This window comes from Tachysurus vachellii, chromosome 9, assembly GCF_030014155.1.
Source record: "Tachysurus vachellii isolate PV-2020 chromosome 9, HZAU_Pvac_v1, whole genome shotgun sequence".
Taxonomy (NCBI): domain Eukaryota; kingdom Metazoa; phylum Chordata; class Actinopteri; order Siluriformes; family Bagridae; genus Tachysurus; species Tachysurus vachellii.
Window position 1 is genome coordinate 4234016 of NC_083468.1, and position 16921 is coordinate 4250936.

At 37.5% G+C, this 16921-nt stretch overlaps 1 protein-coding gene across 1 annotated transcript in view; it reads right to left on the reverse strand.

Moving 5' to 3' along the window:
- Positions 1-16921, reverse strand: part of hcn4 (hyperpolarization activated cyclic nucleotide-gated potassium channel 4) — a 97353-nt gene that overhangs the window by 60516 nt on the left and 19916 nt on the right. Inside the window, exon 2 of the mRNA XM_060878888.1 lies at positions 1600-2023. Within this exon, the coding sequence (XP_060734871.1) occupies positions 1600-2023 (424 nt within the window). The remainder of the gene's footprint in view (positions 1-1599; positions 2024-16921) is intronic.

The following is a 16921-nucleotide window of genomic DNA, read 5'->3' on the forward strand; positions in this document are numbered from 1 at the left end:
GAATGAACATTGTTTTTGATTCATTTTAATTCTCTTTAGATGGTTGAAAACGTACATATATATATATATATATAGCTAACACTGCTAATTAGCTTCCATCCCCTTCCCCTCAAATATGTTCATCCTCCTCATCACTCTGCATCATTCACATTGTGAAATACAGTATGATGTGAAATATGTGAAAAAGCTCAATCACTTTCAGAAAGATTTCCCCTTATTAATGATATGTAATGTACCGTTTTAATGAGAACTGATTCGAACTAGAACGTCTCAAAGCAGAGTGTGTCCTGACTAAATGAAGCCCCAGCTGGGAAGCGAGGTTTCACTTCGCACTCCGCACCTCCGAGACTCTGCTCAAGGATTCACCTCGAGATGTGGGAACATTTCTAATTATTGCTTTAATTACACTCCCACAGTCCCTGCAGGAGGAAAGGAAGGCAGAATTATGAGCTAATCTTAGCAGGCTCCATCTGAAAATTTTTGTTTATCTTCCCGAACTGATATATAAGCTGCATATATTTATGTAAAAGTATTACTCAGTATAACAGCCCATCTCTTTTGTTAAAGGATGGATGTCATTAAAAGGGTGCGTTGTTCAATATAATAAATATAGAGGTCTCAAATACCATGGCAAATATCCTTCCGTTCGGAGTTGAACTGAGCATTTTACAGCACTGCATGTGTGTGAGAAGCATAGAGGGAAAAGAGGAGAGCAACGGTGGTGATAACCTCCATTCCAAGACTTTTTAGTCTCTGGTCCACTCACTGAAGTGTACTTTGTTCTGAGGGACAATTGGATCACAGCCAAAGGCCAACTGTAATGCTCACTTTAATCTATTTTAGACTTTACTTCCTGTCTTCATTCATCTTCAGTAAGCACTTTATCCCGGTCAGGGTCGTGGTGGATCTAGAGCCTATCACAGGGAACACAGGGCGTGAGGCAAGAATACACCTTGGATAGACTCACACACAGATACACGTACACACATTCACACCTAGGAACAATTTAGAGTGGCCAATCCACCTATTCCGAAACCAGGGAATCCAGAGGAAACCCACACGTACACGGGGAGAGCACTAAGCCATGATCAGGATCAAACTGCTGGAAGAAGTAGGCTTTAAAATCCTCCTCTTTATTTAATATCATGCCTCGTTAACCTGTCTGGCAAGATCTACTACAGCAAAGCACCAACCACAGTAAATAGGTGCTAACTCAAGACATGAGAGATTATAGCACAGTACGGAATATAGACAAGAAAATGAGAACCGTGTCACGATTTTAAAAAGATTGAAAACATGGGGTTAGTAATTATGTGGTTTTTTTTTAAAACTGTAAACATTATAGAATTTTCCTCCAGAGCTACCCTATATGTTGGCTTATTTTGTGTAGACTCATCTTATATAGTGGATGTGTATGTGTATAAGTACATGTGAATATGTGTGAAAATAATGTAATCAGTTTAAAGGGGGTGAATACTTATGGAGGAGTTTTGAGGTTTATTTTTCGTTATGTTTCTGATATTCTGAATTTAGATGTAAGTTCAATAACTTCATAATGCTGAAGCTTTATCCACTTTTAAAGTAGTTAAAATGTCATACCTCTTCCCATTGATGAATGTAGCGTATGAGTCTGGACAGCCTCAGTAGACGCAACAGACTGAGTATCTTTGTGAAACGGACAATCCTGAGCGCACGCGCTGTCTTGTAGAAATCCGAATCGATCCGCGTCTCTACAATAAGGAAGATGTAGTCCACTGGGATAGAGGAGATGAAGTCCACAACAAACCATGAGCGCAGATATTTAATCTTTATCTGCTGTGGGTCCAGAATAATCTCTGTGTTGTCCTCCTTGACAATGCCCGTGCGGAAGTTGAGCACCAGGTCCATGAGGAAGAAGGTGTCCGAGACGACGTTGAAGACGATCCAGGGAGGAGTGTGCTCGTCTTTGAAGAAGGTGATGCCAACGGGAATGATGATCAAGTTTCCCACCATCAGCAACAACATAGTGAGATCCCAGTAGAACCTGAACAGGACAGAGGGCATGACAGCAGAGGATGGAACAACCGTGGGACGAAAGGCAAGAAGAGAAAGAAGAAAAGCAAAGTTAAATCGCAACTCTGCAAAGCTTGGAGTCACCATGTATTTTTTTTTAAGATTTGCAGAAAAAAACAAGAACATGTTTTAATAACAGTACAGTACATACAGTATAATTACTATTCAGTACATTGTGTAGATTTTAACCATTTATTAACGATTTCAAGACAAGGAAAATAATGTTGATCCATGCAAACTACCCAAACACGAACAGCTTTAATAAACCAATGTTTTTATATACTTATACTTTTAAAAACATTAAGGCTTATGCATAAAGCGCAAACTGATAACAGTTATTAAATCAAAGGTACCGTACTCAATGCTAAGCTAGCTAGCATGAAAATAACCGTAACTAGCTAGCTGCAATTTCTCAAGCTTTCAATTGATCCATGACCACACAACATCCTGAATATGAACAACTGAATATGAATGACTTTTAATTAATGACATATTAATATTAAACCCAACACAAAGCACAAAAGCTTTTGGTTCCTTCATTATACCATCATTCCTTTCCTGCACAAATCGCCTGAACTAATTATATTTGTAATTCTTACAAATCACACAAGTAATTTCCTACATATGAGCTTTCCATAGTACAGCTTTTATTAACTTCTCATACTTGGTAAATATAATTATCTAAGCAATTGTTAACAATGAGAGAGAGAGAGAAAAAAAAAGGATGCGATTAAACAGTCTTGCTAATGGATTAGCGTTAAGTACAACTCATTATAATGTATCTGACAAGATCGCACTCTCATAGATTTCAAAAAGTAATGGTTTGGCTTGTTATTTCCCAAAGCCCAAGCAATTAATGACCCCACAGTAACTTTGCCATAAAAACTAAGTACACTGCAAAGTGAATTAAAAATATATCAAGAAATATATGACTCTGAAGATTGATTGAAAGAATCAATTGATTAAAAATATGATCCTGAATTTAGAAATTTAAATTGTTCTACATGGAAAATTACAACAGATGGTTTACATTTCAGAAAAGGGTTCTGTTAACCATCCGAAGAATTAAAAAGGGATACTAGCAAGAAACTTGAAAGGTAACATTAGGTAGAAAACAAATGTTTACTGCTTTCATCTAGAGAAATTTATAAAAGTAGCTCTAACTATGGCTGGTAGATAAAAAAAAAAAAAACAACCATAATTTGTTTAAAATCTATGACTGTTTCCTGATTACAATTTACATTTTTTTTGTTTTTGAATAATCTGAATGAAATATTGCACAATTGATTCATTAATTGCTTTATTTAATAAAGATTGTGCTTTTACTATTTTTCACAACTTACCGATCCCTTCTTTCTCAACAGAATTCCAACACATGTGAGAACAACTTGGTGTAGTCTGCATTAAACTGTACTAATGTAATGTAAAATAACATGAAAAAACCTGGAACTACATTTTTTTCACACAAGAAGGTGTTAAAGTACATTTAAAAAAAAAAATCATAATTTCACAAATATTTATATAATTATGGTTTACTATTTATATCATTTTAATTATTATTATTTAATTATTGATTAAATACACACTATTTTTTCATACAATTAAATAATAAACATACATAATAAAACATTTAAGGCTGATTACTTAATTTTATTGCTTTCACATGAAGAAATTGTCTTGATTATAGGTTAAAAATCTAAAATAAATACACAAGATCTCATGTAAAAGTTAGAAACTGTAAATTAAATAAAGAAAATTACCCTTTTTTCAATGTTTTTCACAGAAACCTTTTCATTTGTATTATTTCCATATCTCTGACGTAATATTTCGACCTGCCATTGCTGCCTGTCTCTATCTTTTTTTTTTTTCTTAATCTAAAAGTGAAGCATTTGGTAGCAGTGCAAGCTACATGGGACGTTTTTAAATTTTAGAAGGATTTGTTTTTCCTTCAGGTTTTTTAATATAAAAATATAATGATGCATATCTTAACATCTCGATAACAATATTCCTCCGATTTACCCAAATTAATCATGAAAATCGTTTAGCGCTAGCTCGAAAGAAAAGTGGGAGGTCAAAAAGTACCACTATTCAGGAGGACAAACACATTAAACTGTCCCACTTTTGTAATCTCTCTTAAACCTGTCCTCACCCGACACCAGAGCTTAAAAAAGTACATGCCAGGTGCCAGTCTCATTAGCTACCATGTCCAAAAAGCTTAGAAAATGCAGGGTTGATGGGCAGGATGTCGAAAAACAAAGCCTCTCCTAATAGAACTACACAAAAAAGAAATGGTTACAGCGAGTGAAAAACAGGGGAAAGAGAACTGGAAAAAGAGAAGTGGACGATGTTTTGTGGTCAAACTGGAGAATTCATATAATACACCAAAGTAAGTTGATGTAGACTTGTAGAGGTTTTATGTTGAAGAATTTTTCTGAAACTAAAATCTCATTGTTCTTTAACTAGCAAAGAAACACTTAAGAAAGATTTTGACTATACAGTATTGTAAAGGTCATGTTTGTCCTTATGTTGGTCATCACCATCAAGTGGTAGGAATCGTAAACAGGAATACTGTAGTTACCAATCCATACTCCAACCATGCCACCGCTTCCGGACAGACAGTGTGCAACTGGGGCCACTTTACATTCCAGCAATACAACACAAAGCCATCAAAGGTACTCAGTGGGAAGTGATGCAGTCATGTATGGAATGGAAATGGCTTCCCTATCATACAACCCTGAAGTCATCGAGCTGTTCTGGACATAATCAGAGTGTAAGATTGGAGGAAGGAGTCTAACCACATGTCCTGATTTTTTCGAAGTATACCTGGAATACCGGGATCAAGGCCAGAGTTTAGTTATTGGTAATTATAAAATGTATCATAACTTTTATAAATGTTTCTTGGGTTGACCACAGGGCCATTTTATGTATTTAGTTATTCATTTGTTGACTAGCTGGTGACAGCACATAAATCTAATGGAAGATCTTCTCTAACTGACCAACATCAACGAAATAGTGCTTTGCTTTTTAAATAGAACAAGCTCTTCATCGATTCATTCAGGGACATTGTAACAATGCCAAATAATCACATTGGTAAGTGGCTAATCAAATTTAGCACAAGGACCCCACTGGATTCCCAGGTTGCCCCAGGGACACTCTTTACCTTTAACTATCTTTTACCATCTCTAGCTCTTGTTGACTCAGTGAGGCTCTGGTGGTATTACATGTTCGTTTTGGTGTTTTTCCGATCAAATAACACATCACCCTTCCCACAGTTGACCCACGGATATCATAGTGATGTCATACAATCAATTTGGACCCAGAGACACCGTGCTGATGTCAAATGGTCAAGTTTGTTCATACAGCAGCTGAGCAAAAATATGTGGTTTGTGTGGTTAGGAAAACCTTTGGGAAATTTTCTACTAAAATAATTCTTAAAGCATGTCTGAACTGAAATATGCTACAAAATACATTAAAGATTTGTGGACACCTGATTATCACACCTATATATCGTTCATCTCCAAACTAGTGCCACAATGTTGAAAGGACCCAGTTGTATAGAATGACTTTGTGTGTCATAGCATTACAATTTCCCCTTAGCCGTGTTCTACAATCCTTCCCAGGAGAGTGGAAGATATTACATCTGATATGGGATGTTCAACAATCTCATATGAGTGAAATGTATGAACCTCAACCATAAGTAAAATTCTAGCATTTTAAAATAACCCCAGAAACCTCTCACTTGGATTTCATTTCATTTCATTTCTAAAGCTGCTATCTGATTCCAAACTGAATTTATTAGTCTTGTGTCCATTTAGCTACACTAGTGTATGTACACTCTTAAAATGAAAGGCTCCTAATTAGCTTTTGTACAACAGAAACATCCATGGATGAGCAAAAAAGGTTCTTCTGAGAAGTGTATGCGACTAAGAAAGAACTTTTTTTGAAGAAGCATTTACTGCACTTACAGTATGTTCTGTATAGAACAAAAAAAATGGTTCTTCTAAGGCTTCAATGCAAAAACCTTTAGGTTCTTTCGGGTACCTTTATTTTTTTAGTGAAGCTATGAAAAAAACTGGATCGAACCTTGACATTAACTGTGAAAATATAATGATCAAAGTTTTAGATAAACCTGCTTTAGGGAAACTGAAATTTGTCCAAATGAGCTGACATAATATTTGCAGGCAGATGCCAATACGGGGTTAGAAAGTAACCTAAATAAAAGTTCTTTTTTTTATATATTTTTGGCCGTTTGTCAAGATACCAAGCATAATACTAGTTATTAAAAAAAAAAAAATGTCAAACTCAATGTCAAATCCAAAAAAATTGTTCAGCCAAAGAATTCAACAACAGCGACAGGACATCTCCAGCACGCCGTGCCGGACCATGGCCATGAAGATTGTAAAGGATCTCAGCCATCCCAACAATGGACTCTTTTCTTTGCTGCGTTCAGGGAAACACTTCCGCTCCTTGGAAGCAAACACAGAGAGAATGACGAGAATCTCCTTCCCGCAGGCCATTCGAAGTTTAAACCAGGAAACACCCAGGATCTAGTACTAGACCTCTTCCACCATCTTCACCTTTTTTTTTGCACTATGACACATTAACTCTGGACTTGTACAGCACAGTGCCACCTTATACACACCATACTGCAAATGGACACTTTTAGGACAATCACTAAAACCATACGCATTTATGTATATACATATATTTTAGATAGTTTTTATATAGTTTATACTTTTTATTTATCTACCTCCTTTTGGTTTTATTTTTATCCTTGATTCCATTCCTTTTTACGAAAAAAGAATTTCACTGCATGTCGTACTCTGTACACTATGTATGTGTATGTGACAAATAAAATTTGATTTGATTTGATTTGATTGATTTGATTTCCCAGACTATCAAGCACAGCAGTTCATATTAGCCGAAACAAATAATCGTCTAGCAAAAAAAACAACATGCCACTTGGGAGTGTGGATAAATATTGTATGAAAAATATCTAGACAGCAATTCTATCATTTGGGGCAGATCCTTGAGGAGTCTGGATTCCCAAAGCAGATTTCCTGGGAGGATGCAAAAAAACCAAGTCAGTTTTTTGTAACCTTCCACCTACGCATGCTCTCCTTCATCCCAATGGTTTGTGTACTTGTGTGTGTGTGTGCATGTTATAAATTGCCCTCTGGGGCCAGTCGGTAATTAAATCCAGATTGGCTGCATTGTGTAGTGGGGTGATATATTCTTACTGCGCTATAGATTAGAGAGAGAAGGTCAGCATTGTGAACAGGTGATTTACCCTGCTAAGTTTAGAACTGCCTGTAAAAAAATCTTGGCAGCTGAAAACCAACCAATTCCTCACACACACACACACGCACACACACACACACACACACACACAGAGGTTTATCTTACTGAGGACCCTCCACGGACATAATTATTGATGGAGCAAAATTAGTGCAATGTCACCTACATAGACTGCACCTACTGTACATCTAACCTTAACCTTAGTAACTAAACAGAAACATTTATTCTCTTTTCATAAATAAATAAATAAAGTTTCCTCATGGGGACCGGCCAAATGTCCCCATAAGATCAAAATCTTTGTGGGGAGCAAGACTTAAAACAGACCCTAAAATACCAAACACACTCAAGTTTATCTTACTGAGGACCTTCCACCGATATAATTATTGATGGAGAATTATTAATGCTATGCCTACACCTAAATCTACAAAACCTGTTGACTCTTTTATTTTGTTTTTTAAATAAAAGCTGCAGAATTTATAAATGAATAAATAAGTAAATAAAAGTAAAAAAGTCGCCTCATGGGGACCGGCCAAATGTCCACAGAAATTCAAAATCTTTGTGGGGACCAAGAATTAAAAACAGACCCTAAAGCACACACACACACACACACACACACACTAATTTGGCATTTGAATCCAAACATTCACTCCTCTATTTTCTGGAAGAACTTTCAGCTTTTTGTGGACAAATCAAGCTACACTGAATAAACACTAATTACAGGGGAAATTACATACACAGCTGCCTGAGATGCTTGGGCTACGTTATGGATGGATTAGCACAAGCACACGCACACACACATTTTACACACATTTGAAGCACTGACAGTAATTGGAATTCTTCAAAGTAAGCAGGGTATCCACTGTTATGGGTGCCTGTCGGCTCGCGGTATATTTAGCTTCACGTTCCTGACACCATTCGCTCTTGTTGAGATTTAAAACCCGAGAGGATGGTAGACACTTCGGGAAGATTACGCCCCTGCTTGGCGCTAATGACATTTGTTCTTCCAATCTCGATGTTCCCCCCACATTGGCCGATGTCACAAACCCTGGGAACTGAGATTACACACACAAGCAGGCCTGGTGCTGGGGAAGGGCCTTGATAAGTCGTAATGGATGTGCCGTCAGTCCGAGCCATTCCCTTCATTTCTCTGCACATCACGCTTGGCTCTCGACTGTCGCAGATGTTTGGCAGACACGTCTGTCTGAGCTAAAGGATAAGTCTGCTACTCTCCTTTCTAGCTGTAAGTCTGATAAAGAGGTAGAGCTAGACTTTTGTAGCCCAGAGTACAAAAGTGGAAGCTACGTTGTTACAGAAACATTCCATTAATCTTGCCAGAGTTTTTCATTTTCATTTTTATTAAAATGCAATTAACCATTACAGGAAGTCACTCAAAACCATTTCAAAGTCGTTTATTGACTTGCATACAAACCACGTGACACAAACTGACATCTAGGTATATCGTCTATACAAATAAACAGTGTCTTAGCAGTTAGCGCAATGCTATCGTACTTTAATATTTTTTTATTTGATTTTTTTTTTTATTTTATTGTCTGTATAACTCAATGTCCAATTAACAAAAACAGACTAGAACAATACAACATTAGAAAAATTGACAACTGTAATATATAATTCAATTCAATTCGATGTTATTTGTACAGCGCTTTTAAAAATATAGAAAGATTCAAGCATGTATTTAAGGGAAAGGATTTCTATTATGTGTTAACATAATTGAAGATGATGCCTTGCTGATTGACTAGATTTGGGGTAAGTTAAAACAATCCTGCAATTGTGCCAATTTAAACAATTTGTCAGTTTCCTGACAGTATTTATATATTTTTTGACCGAATCCTTACTATCAATGTCTGACAAAGTAGAGAAAGATGTTAATCAGGTGCTGCATCTTCAGTTTTTAAATGCTTTAAAAGAAACAGCGTGATAATTATCTACAAATTCTGTGAGCCAAACCCTGTGGAGATATCATGGGGCATTTTACAGCTCAACATCCAACCCAGAGAAATCTGCACTCACAAGCCATTAGCTAGCTGTGTGAGCTTTACTAGCTAGCCAAATGTTTTTATCACTTTGTAGTATTTACTAGATTAGTGTTTAGAAGAAATTCCGTGTTTGGTAGAATGTTTAAAGATAGATAGACGTAAAGTACTGCTAGTTATATAGGCTTTAGGTAAATGCTAAGAACAACATGTATGGAGCATATTTGCTAGATTTCTAGAGCAACATGGCTAGCTGAGGAAACTATCAAGCTATTAGCCTAGCAGATTATCTAGCCAGCTAATGTTAACGTTCTTTATATAGTCTGTAATTAAGGTGATTTAGGATTTTAGGAGAAATGACTCAAGTAGTTTATTTATTGTACAGTTGTAGGCTTGTTGTAAGTGCATAGTGTTGAAGAAATGTATCTCCTGATAGAATAGGTATTCGTAATTATATTATCTTTGTACACATTATTTGTTTTGGTGTGCAGTCGTGTACTCGATGCTAATCTACAGCTCCACAAACAGAGTTGTGCGTCACCAGGGACTTTATGATCATGTGCGTCTCTTTATCTCTCTCTATGTGTGTGTGTGTGTGTGTGTGTGTGTGTCTATCAGGTCTGTCCTCTCCTCATCTAATATTGCTTCTTAATGGAGGTCACTTCGTCCAAAGTATGCAACGATCCATTCGCTGTTTTATAATGCATTGGAAGTCTGACATGGAAGAACATTGTTCTATAAATACAGCAGTGTATGCATGTGTGTGTGTGTGTGTGTGTGTGTGTGTGTGTGTCTGTGTGTGTGTGTGAATATCACAGGGTAAAGGGAAGCATACCAAGGCACACAACCTCACGCTTGGTATTACATGCGCTTTGCATTTTTTCAATAAAAGGCAATGTCGTCTGACTCAAAAGAAGCATGGAGGTGTCTCTCTATTCAGAGGACAAGCAGCAGAGCTGAAATGATGTAGGGAAAGATTAAAAGCGGAGGGAAAATGGAGATGGGGAACAAACAGAAAAGGAAGATGTTGGAATTAGAGATTAAACACCTGGGATCTTACTGTGGTGGAATTATTTACTGTATAACAGCTTTCAAATGGATGATAAGAAGAAGAAGAAAAAGAAGAGGAAGAAGAAAAGGAAGAAGAAGAAGAAGAAGAAGAAGAAGAAGAAGAAGAAGAAGAAAAAAAAGCATCTTTAATACAAAGTCCTTCACAATATGAAGTACAAAAAAGTAAGAAACAAAAGGGGGTCAAAAATGAAATATATATATATATATATATATATATATATATATATATATATATATATATATATATATATATATATATAAAGAAGAAGAAGCAGAAGATAAAAAAGAAAATGAAGAAAATGAAGTCGTAGAAGAAAAGCATCTTTAATACATTTGAAAGAGCTTTACAATACAAAGTATACAAAAGAAAAAATAAATAAATAAATAAATAAAATAATAATAATAATTATTGGTAGTGTTAGTATACCTTTATTATGTAAAGTATTATAGTTACTAGTATTAAAATGTATTACAGTTATTAGCAAACCTGTGATTTGACTTTTTTCATTTAAGTTCTCTTTTACTAATTTCAAATAAATGCAAAGGTGAAACAATATACATGTTATTAGCTGTAATTAGTGATAGATGGAGCCTGCCAAATGTTTAATATTAATGTGTTCCTGATATCTGATGCTTAAAAACTTCAGGTTATATATAATGATGTAGAATGTTGAAATTGTTCAGACTGTTATATATAATTTAAGTTCATACTGATGATTTGAGAATTTATAGAGAACTGTGTTACGGTTCCATAGGAAGCTGTCTGAAAGCACCTTGTTAGCCTGTAATTTCCCCTGGATTACCTCAGCTCAGCCTGCTTCATTATAGTGCAGTGCTTTCACACTCATGTCGAGCCACAAAATGTCTGAACCTGAGAAGGCCGAAGCCAAAAATGCAACCGGATGGTGGAGAAAGTCAAGAATGGCCTTATTGCTAACACCACAGAGTCTGATGACGATAAAGCATCACAACCTGCACAAGTAGCAGAAAGAGCACAGAAAAGATTACAGAGCTATTACAAAAAAGTGCTAAAAGGAAGGATGTTGATTATAACTAAATAGTCACAAAAAAATACCAGAATAACAAACAATTTAGCAATCGCTAATAGTCGCTGGCTATTTAGCATTAGCATGTTCACACAGGCACTGATTTTAATTCATTTTTAATATCGAATCTAATAAGATATTTTATAAGGATTTTGCTCTTAAATGATTAACAACGTTGTAAGTTACATTTATTATTTATTATGTATTCATTATTTATTTTTTTATAGCATAGAATTAGCAAAAAAATGTGCTAATGGAATGAAGACATTCAAATATACTTATATAATGTAAGAAAAATAACGGAAAAAAGCTGATGTTAAATAGAGTCGCAAATCAACACAAAAATAATAAGGGCTTTGAAGTATTTTATTGATTAGATTTCAAGATAACGTGTACTTGTGGATTAGATGTGATTCCCTTTGTTATGGATAAATTGCTTATGAAGAGATGTTAGAGTCTAGGTAAAGCCTTTTTGTTTTTTTTTTCTCTCTAGCGCCATCTCAATGTAGCTTAATTTCAACAGCGAATTGGAGAAAAAAACGATATTAATAAAAGAAGGTGCTTGAGTTATATTATTTAATTGGGGTCCCTAATCACTTGAGGGAAAGAAAATGCTCACTGCTTTGAATGTCAATAAGAAAACTCAGCCTTGATTTATACTAGTGAAGAACAAAGATAGAGAAAGATTCGATAAGAGTAATGAAATAAAAACTGAGATCGGCAGCGGACTCTGACTTCCAGACCCTGGTGCAGGTAGAAAGTGGAGGATTTACAAACCACACACACACACACACATGCACACACACACACAGCATCTGGTCATGTTCCGTCTCTGGACAGACTCTTTGACATTTCAGCGCTCCAGTGCAGAGACACACAGATAGTAGCGCAGAGACGCAGCCGTGTTTCTCTGAGAGCCTTCAGAGGACATCTGTGACATGTTTTCACCTTCTGAGAGCTCCTAGCTACATGATAAGTCTCTCTCACACACACAGACAATCACAATCACACACACACACACACACACACACACACACACACACACACACATATACTTTCCAGCATCATGGATACTAGTGAGGTGAGGTGGAGTTACAGAAGGAGGAATGGATGCAGACGAGAGAGAGAGAGAGAGAGAGAGAGAGAGAGAGAGAGAGATATGAAATGGCCCCTAGAAAGGTCGTCTGTCATTAAAAGGTGTACAGACAGGAAGGCGCTCCCCGTCACTCTACCCTTCCCTGACTGAATGAGGGCAGAGTGTGTGTGTGTGTGTGTGTTTGTGTGTGTGTTTACTCTCTCTGTGAATATGAATGTCTAAGTGACTGATGTGATCATTTATGAATATAAATTATGAACACAACACCCCCTCCTTTATAATATTGAATAATGCATTTTCTTGCTCTTGTCAGTTGTTTGCTTGCTGGGCTGTTGTTTGTTTGCGGAATCCTCTTCAGATGTGCTGATGTGCCATCTGCCTCTAAATAATGCCTCATGTCACATTAGAGACTAGTCGAGACAGAAGGGAGGAAGGAAAGAAGGAAGTCAGGGAGGTGAAGAAACAGAGCCGATGCCGTGTTGGATTAGACGGTAACAGTGTAACATGCCTGTATGAATTAGTCCTCTAAGGTGTAGCTTTTCTAACCCAGTGAAACTCATTGTGTGTGTGTGTGTGTGTGTGTGTGTGTGTACTTTTGCTGTATCATTCTCAAACACCATGTTTATCAAATGTCTACATATAACATACACTTTACCAGATTTCATCTAATATATTTTATTGCAATATGTTTGTCGACACCTGACCATCACACCTATTTGTGGTTCATCCCCAAACTGTTCTTCCACAAACTTGGAAGCCTACAATTGTACAAAATGTCTATGTATGCTGTAGCATTACAGGTTCCCTTCCCTGAAACTACGATGCACAAACCTGCTCCAGCTTGACAATGCCCTTGAGCTCCATTACGTAAGACAAGGTTAGTCTGGTAAGGTTAGAGTGGAAGATCTTGAGTGTCCTGCACAGAGCCCTGACTTTGACTTAACCTGACTGAACACCTTTAGGATGAATTGGAACACCGACTGAACCCCAGACCTCATCACCTGACATCAGAGCCCCAGATATCTCACTAATGCTCTGGTAGCTGAATGAACACAAATCCCAACAGCCTTGCTGCAACATCTAGTGGAAAGCCTTCCTAGAAGAATGGAGTAATTACATGTAAGCCGTTTACTATTTGCTTTTTTTTCTGTGTCGTGAGTAGATTTTAACATCAATCAAAAAAGCATGTGAGAAGAACGGAGAATAAGCGTGTAGAAATGCACGTGTTTGTGTATCATCTCTTGTCTCAGTGGATGACCATTATCTTCCCCAGCAGGTGATGTAATCAGCAAATGGAGGGAGCACTGTGAAAAAAAAACACGTCTCTATCCCTCTCAGCCGAGCTGATCCGCCGGGTCATCGAGAGAGAGGACAGGATATGAGAGACAAGAGAAACAAAGAGAGATATGGGATAATGTGTTACAGGGGAAGAGACGAAAAGAGGGAGAGAGATACAGGGTCAGTGACAGAGAGAGGTGGGAAAGTGGTACCACAAGACAGATGGAATGAGATAGAAAAAAAAATGCAACCTGTGATCCACATGTGAAATTAGAAAGTAGAGCAGGAAGGAGAAGGTGAGAAAACAAGAGTGTAAGACAGAGAGAGAACGAGAGAGAGAGAGAGGGAGAGAGAGAGAGAGAGAGAGAGAGAGAGAGAGAGAGAGAGAGAGAGAGAGAGAGAGAATGTAAACTAAAGCTAAAATACATTTTAAATGCAGGTAGAGTGTGTGAACATTAAAATACTTCAAAAACACCTCTTTTTTATACAACAGTCCCTCCCTTTTTAACCCCACAACATTCACTCAACCGTCTAACCTGAACACATTCACCGCATGAAATATTCTCACTCACTCACTCACTCACTCACTCACTCATCCATCTTCTACCACTTATCCGAACTACCTCGGGTCACGGGGAGCCTGTGCCCATCTCAGGCGCCATCGGGCATCAAGGCAGGATACACCCTGGACGGAGCGCCAACACACACACACTCTACCAGCTCCAGTTGGACTCTGTGATACTAAGAGGAGATCTGAACGCCATGTGATCCCTACACCAATACAACATTTGTCTGATTGTATATTTGGAATCACACCATCTAGTGTCACCCATATGAGGATGAGGTTCCCCTTTGAGTCTGGTTCCTCTCAAGGTTTCTTCCTTTATCAATCTAAGGGAGTTTTTCCTTGCCACTGCTGCCTGAGTCACCTCAGACTTGCTCATTGGGGATAAACACATATACATACACACGTACACACACACTGTGAACTATATATATATTTTGAATTTTGAATTTTTATTATAATAATTCTCTATATTATTCCTTATGCTTATCTTCTGTTCTATGTTTACGTTCTGTAAAGCTGCTTTGAGACAATGTCCATTGTAAAAAGCGCTATACAAATAAACTTGAATTGAATTGAACTCATTCACTATGGACAATTTCCCAGAGATGCCAATCAACCTACCATGCATGTCTTTGGACCGGGGGAGGAAACCGGAGTACCCGGAGGAAACCCCCGAGGCACGGGGAGAACATGCAAACTCCACACACACTAGGTGGAGGTGGGAATCGAACCCCCAACCCTGGAGGTATGAGGCGAACGTGCTAACCACTAAGCCATCGCGCCCCCTGCATGAAATATTTAATATTAATATTCCACAAATAATGCAACACACACACACACTGGGTGGAGGCTTGAGGTTCAGATTTCTAAATCATTACATCAGTGTCATTGATTTCCTGATGGAATTCAAATGGAATAAAATTAAACACATATTGTGTATTAGATAATTCTATTTAATATATATATATATATATATATATATATATATATATATATATATATATATATATATATATATATATATATATATATAAAATAATAAATATAACAACCTTGTAACTCATTTTCATAGATACAATATTTTTCACCATCGAATGATCCAGTTCATAGTAAAGAGTTTAATTTATATTTAATGAATGTGAAAAGCATGTGTGTTGGTTAAATTGTGACGTGAAAAAAGCACAGGTTTAAAGGTCGAATCGAACAGGAGAGATTTCTGCTGTGTATTTGTTTTGTCAGTCATTTCCAGAGTGCATGTGCTCCATTGCGATCTGACCGCTCTCCGATCACTCGGCTGCCATGACGAACAGCCTCTCTGTTTTCAGCCGAAGAAAATAGAATGCATGACAGGATTTACCTGAATGACAAAACAAGGCAATGGAAGAAGGCATACTTCTATTTCTGCAGACTGCCTACACACACACACACAGACACATGCGCGTACGGGGACTCCCCCGGAGAAAGGTGTGTGTGTGTGTGCGCTATAATACGTGCATGTCTGAGCGAGTATGCTGTTGCACGAAACGGGAAAGGGAGGATGTGTGTCATTGTGAGTACGCTGTAGTGTAAATGTGTGAGATCTGAGATTTCCAAGGAGACCCAGACACACATGAAGGCACAAAGATGCTACTTGTTTTCTCTGCCATGTTGGTTTGTGATGAAGAAGGCTCTACTTCGCTGCTTAGGAAAAGCTGCTATCAATGAATCATTTAGCCGAATCAATTAGGAACTTAGAGAAAGCAGGAGACAAAACGACTGTGGATGCAGAACAGGTCAAAATGCTCAGATTTCATGATGCAAAATGCGTGATTATTAGCCATAATTTTTCTCACAGACTCTTTAATCGTGTTGGAAATTCTCACAATAAATCATACAGTGGGAGCAAAACATAAACAATAAAGAACCAGTGAGATATCAAGATGCAAGATTCCTGCTGATGCACAGTAACGAAGGTTCTTAAGTTTAAGTGGTTTGTGGTGACGGGACGTGACCCATACTCAGAATTCGTTCTCTGCATTTAACCCATCCAAAGTGCACACACACAGCAGTGAACACACACACACCGTGAACACACACCCGGAGCAGTGGGCAGCCATTTATTCTGCGGCGCCCGGGGACCAGTTGTGGGGGTTCGGTGCCTTGCTCGAGGGCACCTCAGTCGTGGTATTGCCGGCCCGAGACTCGAACCCACAACCTTAGGTTTAGGAGTCAAACACTAACCATTAGGTCACGACTTCCCCAAAGTAACTACTTGTTTCTTTCTATGATTCCTTCAGTTTTCTTTGCAGAACCGACAATATACAAAAAAGTGATAGAATGGTATAAAACTTTGGTCATTTTTTCCTCCCAGTACTGATAACAATATAGAAACCATCAGACTTCAAACTTCTTAAGCTTTTTTTTTTTTAACTAAAGTTGTTACACATAATAATCACACAACCAAAAAACCCATATAGCAGAACTCAGGAATGCTAACACTGCCAACAAGGCTAGTTCCTCAAGGTATTAACCTGGATGCCAC